Source organism: Empidonax traillii, unplaced genomic scaffold (genome assembly GCF_003031625.1).
Source record: "Empidonax traillii isolate 1590-97213 ecotype Southwest subspecies unplaced genomic scaffold, ASM303162v1 scaffold269:size870118, whole genome shotgun sequence".
Taxonomy (NCBI): Eukaryota; Metazoa; Chordata; class Aves; order Passeriformes; family Tyrannidae; genus Empidonax; species Empidonax traillii.
In genome coordinates this window covers 25,683-40,253 of record NW_020955462.1, presented here as the reverse complement: position 1 = coordinate 40,253, position 14,571 = coordinate 25,683, and the positions used below count along the sequence as shown (strand labels likewise).

The following is a 14,571-nucleotide window of genomic DNA, read 5'->3' as shown; positions in this document are numbered from 1 at the left end:
TTCCCGTGCTATTGAGGCTCACAAACAGTCCAATATCAATGGATCACTGAACAATAACCTCCCCAAATCCTCAAGTAACATTACCTTTTTATCCGACGAGAACCCCCTGACCACTCAGAACCCGCTGTACGTGGAGGGCCTCCCTCAGAGCCCCGCTGCCGCCGGGTTTCCACGGAAAAGGAACGATGCTCTTGATACCCTTTCTCCTTCGAGACTGGTCCTGAGAGAGGCCCCCCTGGGGGGCGGCCACCGGGCGTGGACGGTGCCCACCCACCTGACCAGGAGGCACACGGCCGGGTCTCTGAGCAGGCCGGTCATCATGGACCCCGTGCAGTGGCAGCAGGAGAAGCTCAAGGCCGGGCAGGAGGGAGCTGCCCCTCAGCAGAGCGATGTCGATATTAGCAGTCCACTCTTCCAAAGGCTGAGTGGCCCCAAGCTGACTGTGAAGGAGAAGGCCAGGCAGTTTGAGCAGCAGGCGCTGCAGGAGATGAAGCAGGTGAAGTCTCCTGACGTGAAGTCCAGGCGATCGCCGACACACGGCAGCGCTGTCCCGGAGGGAGAGAACGCCCCGGAGCAGTCTCCTAAAAGTGTGGTTGCTCCTCCTTGCCTTCACTCTTCTCCTCTGCCCTCTCCAAAGCCTTGCGCTGAAGTAGTCGAAGCGGAGGCGTCCGTGGTGCCCTCTGTAATCATCACTCACCACGACTCCCCTGAAGAACATTCTCCTCCTCCAACCCGCAAACCAACTCCTCCCTCTTCTAGGATAAAGAAACCAGTTTGCCAAAGTCTTTTAGCTCCTCAGACCAAAGAAGTCATAGCAAGCATTCCAGATCCACCTAAAACACCCCCGCCCCCCCCTCCAAAGCTGCCGCCTCCACTGCCACCGCCCCCTCCATCCCCTCCTCTGTTGCCACCGCATCCTCCTCCTCCTCCTCCACCCGCAGTTTCTCTTCCTTCTTCTTCTTTTCCTTCCTCTGCCTCCCCTCTTAGCCCCCGGCTGCTGTCCCCTGCCAAGCAGCCGGCTGCCCCAGCGCCGGCCGCAGTGCCAGAGCCTCCCCCTCGCCGGGAGCTCAAAGGGATCCTTAAGAACATTCAGAACTTAGCTGCCATCGAGAAGTCGGTGGCCAACATGTACAGCCAAATCGACAAGAACCACCTGCTGCCCAAGCACGTGTCCAGGCTCAAAGCGGCCGCGGCCCCGGAGCCACCGATGGCAGGGCCCGAGGCCGAGCACAGCCAGCAGAACGGCAGCCTGGGCTGCGTCGTGGAGGAGCTGGAGCAGCGCTTCCCCTCCCAGTCCACCGCACTGTAACGCTCCTGGCCAGCTGTTTTCCACACGGGACCTTCGGAGTGGGATGGCTGTAAGGACAGCACGCGGTGTGTGCCTCGGACTCTGCAGAAATCCCGCTTTTCCCCCTTTTCTTCGCCACGTATCACAACCTTTCCCCCCCACAACGGAGAGACGGCGCCTTTTCCCGTTCGCTCGGACATTTGTAATGTGTCCTGTAAACCTGCAGGTTGTTTTCTCAGAACTGCATCTTCGCTGCTCCACCGTGTTGCTTTCTTTGTTCACTGAAAATTCTTGGGGAAAACTGTCTATTTTTCCCCCAGGACTGGTCCCGGCCGGCAGCGGGCTCGGCACTGCTTTCGATCAAGCAGCTCTCACTGTAGGTAATATCAGTAAGGTTTTTCTGGGATCTCTTGCTGTGCCCACAAAATGTGCCACCCGGAAGGAACCTCCTGCCACGCGCTGGGTGTCAGAGCAGGCTCAGCAACGGTGAGCCGGGGTGTTGGACGGGGCCTGGAGCAACCTGGGCTGGTGGAAGGTGTCCCTGCCCCACAGCAGGGGGTGCAGTGAGATGGTATTTAAGGTCCCTTCCAACCATTCTGTAATTCCATGCTGCATCTTGGTATCCCACGAGCGATGACGCTCTGCTCACACGCTCTGTGGTGGCTCCGGTCAGAAGAAGGGTTTTGTCTTGGTTTCTCAGCACACCTGGCTGTCTCCTCTCCCTGTTCTGCCTTCCACTGCATTTTTTTTTTTTTTTTTAACATTATAACCGCACGTTGAAAGTTTTTTTTTTTTGTAAATTCCTTTCATGTACAAAGAATTTGTTGGTTTTTGTTTTTTTTTTAATTTTGCATGTGCATGTTGTTGATGTCTCCCTTGCACGTTCACTCTGGTTTGTCATGAGCTTTACAGCTGAAACATCTCACCTGAAACTGTAATAAAGAAGTCACTCTGATTAGTGTCACCAAGTACTTGTAAAAATCCATGGAATATGGATTTACTTACTGGCTTTTTTGCTCACAGTCATCAAAATCAGATCTTTACATTAAAGATGTCAATTATAATTATATAGGTTAATAAATTAGCTTGTTCCTTGAAAAAAAATAAAAAAAGGTAAGTAAAAGCAGTTTGGGCATTTGAATGTTTGGTCCAACTTGCAAGTTTTCTTTTAGTCCTTTGCCAAAATCTAAAATATTTGTGTTTAACAAGACAACTTTTTAAAAAAACGCGTTGGGAAAGGCAGGTATGGCATAAAGAAGCAAAACTAAAACCCCAGTTCAGTACCAAATGTCGTAATTCTGAGCAAAAAGGTGATGAATTCTTTCTCAGACTGCTTAGAGCTATTCAGCATTTCCACGATGCTCGGCTTTTTCTCTTGTCTCCTGTCTGTTTGTTTTAAATCTGCAGTTAGGACATGTGTGGAGGCTTCAGGCTCAAACTGCTGAAGGTAGTTTCTCTTTCTTTGTCCCAGTGCCAAACTCCATGAATTGCATCCCACAAGTTCTTCTGATCCATTAGAATTTTTTGTTTACCTAACCCTCCTGTTGGGCAGACTGTAGTTTCAAGGTAATATTTGAATTTAAGTACCCAAATCCGCCTTTAGAGCTCACAGACCCCTGACAGATGCTGGTGAGCAGATCATTGCATCACTGGTGAAATACTAGACAAATAGGACCTCATTTAGTGGTGTGCAGCAAAAGTGCAGGTGTTCAGTCATGCACTGCATAAACCCCACAGAGGTTTTACGTGGCTACAATTATTTGGGGTTTTCCCTAAGCAGAAAGAGTGGACATCACACAGGAGCTCCATTTTAAATGTGTTTCACTGTACAAGAAGAGTCTGGGAGGGGGTCATGGCAATCAGCTCTTCACTGATGAGGAACAGCTGCATTCTCATTCTGGAAAGTTAAATTTGCAAAGTTTACAAAAACTAGTTTTATTTTTGTATATTTGTTCTCCTGTTGTGTTTTTTTTTTTGTTTGATTGATTGATTGATTGATTTTTTATTTTGTTTTGTTTGTTTTTAATAGCCTTTGTTTAAAAAATTCTTCTATTAGACCAGGAAAGAAGCTGTGCCAGGGAAGTTCTGTCCCACTGAGGTGTCTGGCTGCTGAAACAGGAATGGTTTTCAATCAAAAGAGGAGAGTTTTAGATGTTGGGAGGGAATTGTTCCCTGGATGAGGGGGCAGGCCCTGGCACAGGGTGCCCAGAGAAGCTGTGGCTGCCCCTGGATCCCTGGGAGTGTCCAAGGCCAGGTTGGAGGGGGCTTGGAGCAGCCTGGGCTGGTGGAAGGTGTCCCTGCCCATGGCAGGGGGGGTGGCACTGGATGATCTCTCAGGTCCCTTCCAACCCAAACCATTTCTGTGTTTCTGAGTTACCATTGATTATCTCACGGTTTGTAGCCATGGCCTTGCTTCCCGTGTCCCACTGAACAATTCCCTCTGACTGACTGCAGTGAAGTCTGGCTGATGATGTTTATCCAGAAGCAATTCCTCCCTCTGTGGAGAGTTTTAATTCCCTCCTGGAAACAGATGGTGTTGTTTTGACCTTTGCCTTTTTGTCACAGCGGATCCTTGTGCTGTACTGAGTGAATGGGTATTTTATGTCTCCTGGGCCCTTTTTTTTTCTCTCCCAATCGTGGCCACACTAAGCTCTTAGAGAAGACTCAGCATCTCAAAACCCAGGGTGGTGCTGTTTTTAAGAAAACTGATTCCAAATTTAATTAGGATTACTTATATTACGCTTTTAATCTGCAATATAATGACTATCTGAGAGCAATTAAGAGTAATAAGCTTCTCCTCAGACCTTCCTTATCTGAAGATTGTTGTGGGCAATCTGGAAACTAAATACAGCGCTCCTCGAGTGGGCTTTGAAAAGCCACAGATCCTCTTCTGCTGATAAATCTTCATTTCAGCTGCTCATTAGTTTTATATTATATAGGCGACAGCGTTAATTTAATGCTGATAATCAATTCCATGTGCTGAATATTAATAGGAGACTTTGGAGATGGTGATATTAAAGAATTAGAAGGACTTCTACTCTGTTCTCTATTAGTTACTCAGTGTAATTAGAGACTTCCCCTAGACTGCTGTCTGCGTACTAGGCTAAGCCTAACATAAATCTGAGCATTTACCCTCTCCTTCTTAAAAAATGTAATAAAAATAATCCAGACTTATCCCTAAGAATAATGCCAAGGCCTAAAAGACCAAAACAATTTGCATTTTCTGAGACAAAATGTGAAAACAGAGAACTTGATAGACAGACATAAGGGCATTTGTCACGCCCGGGAATGGCTCCAAAAAAATGAATTAAAACGACAAAAACAAATTCCCAATAAGATCAGAAGCACAAAGCCTGTGGCAAAATTATGGGGAAAAAAAACAAACCAAAACAAAACCAAAAAAAAAAAAGGCAGAAAAAAATTTTAAAATCATTTAACTTTCCCCTGCTGAGCAAATGTGAGGAAGTAATTTTAGTAACATTTAGTAACATTCCATTCTACAAGGAATAGAATAGCTCCATATATTCCATATATTCCAATAGAATAGAAGCTCCAGGGCAATTCCCAGCAAGTCCTGAGTGGATACAGAAAGTCCAGGAGTAGAAGAGAAGTTGTTTCGCTGCCTGAGCAGGTGTGGGAGGTAACAGGGTCTCCCTGGGGACAATCTCTGTGGGTCTGTGGGACAGCAGGGAAGAGCAGGACCTCTCTCCCACCCCTTTGCCAAGTCCCACTGGATGCACTGGCTCTCTGGCTCTTACAGGTCTCATTCATTTGCAACCTGAAGCAAGAAAAGCACCCCAAGCTTCCCTGCCTTTCTCATGCAGTGATCCCTGTGGCCAGAGCCAAGCCAAAGAAAAGCACACCTGGTGTTATAGATACAGATTTCTTCTCATGCCAGTTCTGCCTCTAATTGCATTGTCTTTTCACCTCTCCCCAGCAGGAATGACCATGTGCATCTTTGGGTAGATTCACAGGATTCTACTAATTGTGTTTTTTTCCTTTTCTGACTTCTAGGCGAGGATATGCACAGCAAGAGGTGAGGCTGCCCCCGATTACCTTTAAAATATTCACGACACCAACGTGATTGTCCCATACACTCTTTGAGCCTGGGCAGCAGGTCCAGGGAGGGGATTCTCCCCCTCTGCTCTGCTCTGCTGAGGCCCCACCCGGGTCACTGTGCACAGCTCTGGTGCCCCCAGCATCAGAAGGATGTGGAGCTGTAGGAGAAAGTCCAGAGGAGGGTCCAGAAGTTGCTGAGGGGACTGGAGCAACTTCCCTGTGGAGACAGGCTGGGGGAGCTGGGAATGCTCAGCCTGGAGAGGAGAAGGACGTATGGAGACCTCACAGCACCTTGCAGGGTCTGCAGGGGGTCCAGGGAAACAGGAGAGGGGCTGTTGGTTGGGGTCTGGGGGGTGACAGGACAAGGGGAATGGCTTCACACTGAAAGAGGGGAAATTTAGGTTGGATATTGGGAAGGAATTGCTCCCTGTGAGGGTGGGCAGGCCCTGGCCCAGGTTGCCCAGAGAAGCTGTGGCTGCCCCTGGATCCCTGGAAGTGTCCAAGGCCAGGTTGGACAGGGCTTGGAGCAGCCTGGGCTGGTGGAAGGTGTCCCTGCCCATGGCAGGGGGTGGGATGGGATGAGCTTTCAGGTACCATCAAACCCAAACCATTCCATGATTCACTTTTGTGAAACTCCTGGTGACTGAATGCTTTGGATGCCAGGAATATAAAGGGACTCCAAAACTGATGAGACGTAAACTCCCTGGGGGCTGATATCCCACATGGCACAGGTGTGACCTCCAGGCTGGAAGACTGCTGCTTAACAAGGAATTTACTGATTTTCTTCCTCCCTTTGCAGAGCTGGTTTGTATCTCTCAGTTCAGATACAGAACTTAGTCCTCTTGGCCTCTGATAGGAGTCCTTCAGTTAAATATTTTAGAGAATCACCCCATAAACTGGGGATTTGATTTTATATTAGGCAAAGGAAATGGTGGACTTTGAAGGGATTTTAGTACATGAGGTGCTTGGCAGTGTTCTCACAGGGTATGGGAGGATCCAGTGACTGCCATAAAAAACCTCTGAAGGACCCGTGGTTTTAGCATTTATTTCCACTCTTAAGCACCAGTGACCTGCACTTTAGTTGTTAATGCCTAATTAACCCCTTTCTCATTTTCTTTTGTAGCAGCAGCAGTTGCTGAGACCTTCTCTACTCAGACCAGAGGTATCACAATTTTTCCTTTTTTAATTATTCTCCAAGTTTTTAAACGGCTTTTACATCATTTCCTGATAAAAACCTGTCTGTCTCAGGTAATTTCCCCCCCCCCCCGGCTCTTAGATAAAAAGGGAAGTTCTGGCACTGTAACCAATTTCAGACCCAGGGTTGTTTCCAGAATAAGCAACAGAGCAAATGTGAGATGCTGCTGTCGCTGGTGTTTTTGTGATACAGAATAGGGATCGTTTCTGCAGTTGTTGAAAGTAATTATATCATAAGTAATAATAATATTGGTAATTGCGTTTGTGCCTTTTTCATCAGACATTGCTGTGCTTGATTGTTTGCACTCACTCCGTGCTTCTCTTTTACAGGAGCTGAGCATGGAGTCTGGAATTGATCCAGGGCAGGAATACTACGGGCAAGATTACTACAGTTATGAGCATGGGTATATTTTGATTTTCCCTATTTATTTCTGAAAATGCTGCTTTTCCAGGCTGGTGGTGTCTTTTATTACAGCAGCTAATCAGGAGGCTTTCCTTCACCTCAGGATTACTTTAATCTTTGTGTCCACAAAAGCATGCACTGACAACAAAACCCTTTCCAGAAGTTAAGGGGGTGTTTGATAACTCCCTGCTTCTTTAGCAATCTCATTATTCCGCTTGCAGAGCGTGCACCCATCTATCATGCTGTTGTTACACTCATGGTTTGGTTATTTTGTGTGTTTCTGCTGTCTTGGAGATGATTCATTCCCGTCACCTCCTACCCTCAGGGATTAATCCTCTCTGCTCTCTGTTCCCAGCCAGCATCTGGCCTTTTGAATTTCCCTCGAAAACCATCGTCCTGCCTTGTTCTGATAAAGCCCAATGGGCTGCAGGCACCTCAGGGGTGCTGGCCTTGCAAGGGATTCCCCAGGGGACCAGTTATGACAAAGATCCCCCAAGGAATGGGGCAGATGGAAGGAGGGAGGGTCACTGTGCAGGGCTCAGGGTTGGGCTGGACGATCCCTGTGTGTCCCTCCCAGCTGAGCTGTGCCCTGTGTGGTGAGAGGTGGCTGTGCTGGTGTCCTTGGCAGGTACGAGCTGCCGCAGTACGGGAGCCGCCGCCGGCTGCTGTCCCCGGCGGGCATGTACGACGAGTACGGCGAGGTGGTGGTGGAGAACGACGCTGGCTACTACTACAGCCCCCACGGACCCCCGGCTGACGAGGTGAGAGGTGCCGGTGTGCTGGGCCTGCCTCTGCAGCAGGATGGGGCAGCACCAAACCCTGTCAAACAAGTGTTGTTACTGATTATACCTGTGTTCATCACAGACCGGAGAAGCGTCTCTTCCCATGCTGAGCGTTGTCTGCCTTTCTGATGGTCCCTAAAAGTTTGTGTCAGCACCTCTTTCCCTTTTTCTAAAAACAGAAGGGAATTGCCAAGTTTCCTTGAATATCCACCATCTGTTTTCCCCCTCAGTGTAGATTTTGAGTTCAAAGAAAAATCCACGTAGCCTTAGGTGATTCAATTTTATGTCGTTAACCAAATAAGGAGACCTTCTGATGTCTGAAGGGGCTACAGGGAAGCTGGAGAGGGACTGTCCATCAGGAACTGGGGTGACAGGACAAGAGGGAACGGCTTCACCCTCACAGAGGGGAAATTTAAGTGAGATATTGGGAAGAAATTCTTTACTCAGAGGGTGGGCAGGCCCTGGCACAGGTTGCCCTGAGAAGCTGTGGCTGCCCCTGGATCCCTGGGAGTGTCCAGGGCCAGATTGGATGGGGCTTGGAGAAACCTGGGCTGGTGGAAGGTGTCCCTGTCCATGGCAGGGAATAGAATGGGATGATCTTTAAGGTCCAACCCAAACCATTCTGTGTTTCAATGATTCTGTTACTAATATTCCACCTAAAACTGATGACTTTCCACTGAGCAAAGCAGTACCTGAACTCATTGCCATAAATTTCACAACAGAATGTAAAAAAAAAAACAAAAAAACACAACAACTTAAAATGTCAGTGGCAACCAGAAGAAAGTGGAAGTAAAGCTTCCTTAAAAAAAAAAAAAAAAAGAGATCTAATTTTCATGAATCCTAGATTCTAAATTCATTATTAAATGAGAGGAAATAACATTTTTAAGCCATTATTTTTCCCTGTTGTGGAGTAAGGTAGCTGTGCACTTGCAACCTGTTCTACAAGTAAACTTTCCTCATAACTTTTAGGAAAAGAGTAAGTTCTATAACAGGTAAGTTAGTTTTGCTGCTGGGAAAAAATGGGGGGTGTGTGTGTGACTCCTTTTGGTGTACAGGCTTTCACCATAACTGTCTTTCAGATGGTAATCCATTGATTTTCGTGATTTGCAGGGGATGAGTCAAGTCAGAGGTGCTCCGAGCAGAGGGATAAGCCAGGCAGCGGGGGCTCAAATAGGAGCTAGACCTTTAGGTGGTGGGATGGACCCAAGGAGGGGTCCTGGACCGTGCAGGACCGGCCAGGGCAAGAGGAGACTGAGAGCAGCGATGCATGTGAGTCGCGTAGCGGTCAGTGCCCACAAACCGGTGGGCAGAGCCGAGTCCGCTCGTTCCCGGTGGAAGAAAGCCAGGATATTCCCGATGATCCTGCAGAAAGTGAAAGGCGGCAGGAAAGACTCCAGCTACGCCAAGCTGATGTCGGCTCGCCAAGCAGAGGGAGACAAAAGCGTGATCATCGGGGGGAGCTACTTCCAGAAATCCACGGACGACAGGCCTTCCATGAGGAAACTAAACGGCGTGTTAAAGCGCATCAGCGTCTCCAGGAAGCTGCAGGAGCCTCTCGGCAGGGATTTGGCGCGCAGAGAGGAGGAGTCTGAAAGAGAGGAGGCAAAGTCGGGAGTCTCAATAAGTATCACGGCAGAGAGCGAGCAGGAGGAGAGCGATTATGAGAAGGGGAAGAGGAGAAGGAGGCCCACCTCGGAGGAGTCATCTGAGAAGAGCAGCAGCTCCGGCTCGGAGTCGGAAGACAAAGACTACTTGAAAATAACTCTGGACCAAGATGAAGCCACAGAAAGTACCGTGGACTCGGATGAAGAAACGGGGCAGGATCTGGGGGATTCTGAGGATGACTCTGAGTCCAGCTCCAGCAGTGAATCGGAGGAAGATTCATCTGAAGAGGATGAGGACGAGGACGAGGAAGACTCCGACAGCGATGAGGGCAGCAGCCTGTCAAAGAGCTCGTCCACACGAAGTTCCTACAGCAGATCAGGGACCAGTGAGTCCAGCAGCAGAAGAAGCACTGAAATGTCCAGTGTAAAAAGCAGGGGAGGGAGCTCTTGTGGCAGAGCAAGACGCTCCAGCCAGAAATCCAGCGGCTCTACTGCATCAGGCACTGACAGGGACACGAGCTACAGGAAAACTTCAGGATCCAGCTACAAGAGCAAAACCTCCTCTGCCAGCGTCGAGATAGAAGACACTATAGAAGAGGTGTCAGAAGAAGAGGAAGAAGCAGATGAGGAGGCAGAGAATTCAAACAAGGCAGTTTCTAAAACATCTGCAAAACCTGGCGAGGGCAAGAGAGGAAAACCAGCTGTCAGTGGTGAGGACAGCGAGGAGGAGAGCGCAGGAGAGGCTGGCACTGATGGTAGTGACAGGGAGGAAACTCTCAGTAAGAACGAATCCTCTTGCCTAGAAAGTGAAATCAGTGGGATTTCCAGAGGTCCCAAGGTGAAAAAAACCAAAACAGGAAAAAAGGTGTCCCGGGGGCAGAGTCAGTCTCAGTCAGGTGAGAGCCTGGAGACTGGAGTCACGGAGTCGGAGGCTGCGGGGGATTCCACGTCCTTCTAAAGGGGACCGACAGTAGGTGGATGGTTTGCAGTGAGGAGTGGGTTTGTTTGCTGTGCCTCCTGTGTGGTCTTTCTGCTGACTAGAGACAGCCAAAGAGAAAAGGGCAAAGCTTATTGATTCAGCTTTTGGCTGTCTTAAGGATGGAACTGTTGAAAACCAAACCCTGTGAGAGGAATTTATATGATTTACATATATGTATATACATATATATACACACACACACTATATATATATACACTTAGTGACTTCATGGTGAATAAATCTTAACTTTTGTGGAGCAGTGGCAGGAAGAAATGCTGTATTTTCCTGCTGTTTTCCATAATACAGATGAAGATGCATTCAGGGTAATTTGTACCAAGTGTGACTTCTCAAAAACTTAAGAATAATCACCACCCCTTTGTACCTTGCATGATTTTCTTTCTCTGAAAACTGTCTTTTTTCGTGGTCATGTGTGTTTTGCAGTGGGAATTAACTGATGGTATCTGCTGATAGTGTTTGCATCATTAATTCAGAAAGGGTAGGAGCTCGTTTCAGTGTACTGCAAGGAGGCATTTATTTCAAAAAGATCAATTATAATTAAAATAAGTAGTGGGGTTTGTGTAATCACTCTGTGTTAATCACTATTAGTACAAAGTCGCAGCAGCGTGGAAATTGTTTGCATTAATTCTTTATAAAAAAAAAAATATATAAATTAGATTAAATCTGAAACCTTGTTTCTCCACCACTTTCCGTTTAATAACCAAGCATCTCCAGTGATTCCACCAGATTGGAACTGGCACAAAGCCTTATATTGAGCCCTTCTTTTTATAGCCAGCCAATTTTGCCAGCCCCGTGCCTGAGGATTTCCCTTGTGGAGGTCCCGAGCTCTTCCCTGCTGGATGTGCTGTGCATATAAAGCAGAGCTGCTCAGTGCCATTTCTGCCGTGAATCCACAGCGGAGTCATGGAAGAAAACTTCCAAGGCCTTCCCAGAACTTAAACATTAGAGTGATTTCTTGGAAGAACTGCCTCCCCAGCAGCTTCCTCCTCAGCTCCCGTGCACGGCCCAAGGGAAGGGCGCGCAGAGTGAATCAGGAGAAATTTATATGAGTCATTAATTAACTAACATATAGGGAAGTGTAAGGGAGATGTAATGACGTCCCTGTTTCTTGTCCCACAGTGGGCCAAAAAGAAGCGGATCAAGCTGGTAGTGGACCCGGAGTACGAGACCAGCTCCACGGGAGAGGACAGCGCTCCCGACTCGGGCCAGAGGAGCCGGCTCAGCAGCGCCAGCGTGCAGCCCAACGTCAATGGCAACATCTACATCGCCCAGAACGGCTCTGTGGTCAGGACCCGGCGCGCCTGCCTCGGCAATAACTTGAAAGCCACGTCCCCGGTGCGGCTGGGGAAGCAGTTCAAGAAACTGGACAAGCTGGCGGTGACGCACGAGGAGAGCGTCCCGCTGAGCACCTTGTCAAAGGGACCCGCGCCCGGTGACAAAATGAACACGAGACCTTGCAGTGTCTCCTTTGCAGCCTCTACTATAGGGGCCGAAAACACAGTGACAAAGCCCGGGGGGTCCAAAACGAAAAGCACAGAAGAGCGGGAATCGGTTGTTGACCACGAGGATGGCAAAGAGCCCTTGGAGTCGCACAGTGAACACACACAGTCAGATGAGGAGGAGCTCTGGATGGGCCCTTGGAACAACCTTCACATACCAATGACAAAACTGTGATTTTAGTTCCTTTTTTTATTTTCGTTTTTACTTCGGTTTATAATAAACTGCGCTTTTTATCGTCACCCAGGGGAGATGTCCGAGGTTTGTGTCGTGCACATCCGTTGTCTACCAGCGACACGCTTTAAAAGTCTCCAAACACAATTTGCACTCACATTTGTACCGAATAATTGTCCTCCCCACCAACTCTTTTGACAGGCTCCCATTTCACTAAACAGTCCTTGGTTTAAATTACTGAGTTCTTTTGGATCTGGATTTCTTGTTTTAATAAACAGTAAACTACTAATAAATGCACAGCACCCCTTTGGTTCACTTTCCAGACAGTTCTATACCTGCCCAGCTTGTTTTTCTGTATGGTACTCGTGGCTATACTGCTCAGATTTGGAAACTGTCTATTTATGTTCGAGATTTACTATCCGGAGCTCTGAATCCTGAACTCGGGGTAATAAATTAAAAATAAATCCATGAAAGTCAATGGAACAAATCCTCGGCTGGCTTAAATTGGAGTAACAGTTCCAGAGTCGATAGGGAGAGAGCAGTTGGTGCAAACGGAGCGCCTCGCTCAGTGCCCAGCTGGCAAACCTATGGAATCAGAGTTCCTGAGGTTATAGCACCTTGCCACGTAGAAAAGTGGAACAGAAGATGAAATCGGATAAAGATTGCAAAGAGGAAGGGAATGTGTAGCAATTAATCACATTCAGAGCTACCTGGCCGTGGTTTGTTCATTTTCCTCTGTAAATGAGCTCGTTCCAATTTTCTTCTCCAGTCAATTTTTCATCTTTTCATCTCTTCCCACATCAGTTCCCACATCAGTTGCTCCTTTCTGCGGTCTTAAGCTGCAGTTTTTATGCTCCATCAGTAATTGTCATCCTATGGCTATATTCCCACGAAACAAGCCAGGATGATACCCGAGCCCGGGTGATAGAAGCAGGCATTAAAAGAGTAATTAATAGGAAGGGGATGGATCCATTTCCAAGCCCAGCTGGCTGTTGGGTTGAGCGGTGCAATCACCATTCCGCTCCCATCGTGGTGAACATAAACCTGCTGAAAAGACAAATGGATGGCAGGGGGAAGAGGATAAAAAGGGAATATTTTATGAGGATGATGTGCACAGACAGATCTGTGAAGGGCAAAGGGTGTCAGAACACACACAATCATTTCCCAAACTTTCAGTGTACATTACTTGGAAAATACACACCATAAATTTGGGCATGTGCCTCTAATTTCTGTTTGTACCTCAGAGTAATGAGTTGTTGTGTCACAGCTTGAACAGGGAGCTGAGAAATGCCCCTGTTTGTTGTCACAAATACCCAAAAGACATTGGTACAGAGCAGAGTGTTTCTGCTCCAGTATGATATCAGAGAGAAAAAGTGCCCTGTTATGTTGTGCCAGCTTTTTTTTCAGCATAAGATCAAACTGGCTTTGAGAATCACATGAATTGTTCTGGAAAGATTGGAAGAGTCACCCTGTGCCATTAGCCAAGGCAGAGATTGGCATCGTTTTTCTCCCCCTGTTCTACAGCTGAAGCTTCACCACAAGGTGTGGGCGAGGATGGCTCTGCTCTGGCAGGGAATGGACTGTGCTGCTGGGGCTGTGTCTGTTGTCCCTTTTCCACAGGTTCTCCTCCTCCAGAGCCCTCAGGATGCGTGTCTTGAGGAGCTGCTCGCATGTTCTGCCGATGTAAACGTGACCTTTCTGTCAAATACCTCCTTCTCAAGCTGAGGTTTCCGACCAAATACTTTGAGCAATGGTGCTTGTTTTTAGGCATGAGAAATGCAATGTAGCCTATCACACACAAGGGGAAAAAAAAACCACAACCAAACCAAACCACCGGGTATTTCTTTTTCTTAACTCTTTTATCTTGGCATATTTGCACTTGGTACCTTACAACAAAACAGCTGTTTGGAATTTAGCTGGAGGCTGGACATACACATAAGACTGATGGAAGAAAGAAAAAAAAAAAACAAAAAAAAAGAAAAAGAAATCTATTCTTTGAAATAACCAGTAAAATGTTCTATTTTAATCCTGTTTAAGATACTGTTGTTATTTCGCTGCCTGATTTCTGATGCAGAGCCTGTCAGTTCTGTTCTTACTAATCCTTCGACGTGCTTTGGAGAGACACATTTTCTCCCAGCTGCTCTTAATTTTCTGAGGGAGAACCAAGTGGTGTCTTTTATGTCCAAAGACTCACAGCTCCACCAGCTGTAGCTCTGAGAGGGATCCTCAGGCTAGACACTGGTGGTCAGGAGTGCTGTCCGTGCCTCTTGGAGGCAAAACCCCTCAGCACCATCTCCTTTGTGCTGTCCAAGCACTCAGAACCTTTCCCACAAGGCAAAGAGCATAAGAAATTCCACTTTTTCAGCAGTGGAGGGCTGTGTCATCTAAAATTTTAGCTGGGTTTTAGCTAAACTTTCAAAAGCACTGTTGGCTTTGTAAAGTCTGTCACCCCTGGGTGGGAGGGGGTGGGTGTGTGTTTTTTCCTTCTTTATTTTCTGTGGATGTAATACTGTAAATTAAGACAGAATTCATGAATTTGCTGTCTGGGGGTGCCACACTGGCAGAGTGAGCCG

General features: G+C 47.6%; 1 protein-coding gene across 8 annotated transcripts in view; it reads left to right on the top strand.

The window, feature by feature from the left end:
- The window catches only part of PCDH15 (protocadherin related 15), a 315,783-nt gene extending 301,892 nt beyond the window's left edge, over positions 1 to 13,891 (top strand). For 7 of the 8 annotated variants that reach the window (XM_027889680.1, XM_027889679.1, XM_027889678.1 and 4 more), the window contains 5 exons: positions 5,303 to 5,324; positions 6,471 to 6,509; positions 6,872 to 6,945; positions 7,573 to 7,705; positions 11,447 to 13,891. In XM_027889680.1, coding sequence (XP_027745481.1) covers positions 5,303 to 5,324; positions 6,471 to 6,509; positions 6,872 to 6,945; positions 7,573 to 7,705; positions 11,447 to 12,001 — 823 coding nt within the window. In that variant the 3' untranslated portion in view covers positions 12,002 to 13,891. Of the gene's footprint in view, positions 1 to 5,302; positions 5,325 to 6,470; positions 6,510 to 6,871; positions 6,946 to 7,572; positions 7,706 to 8,836; positions 10,247 to 11,446 lie in introns of all 8 variants that reach the window. The other variant, XM_027889686.1, reaches the window with a different exon arrangement.
- The last annotated feature ends 680 nt before the right edge of the window (positions 13,892 to 14,571 follow it).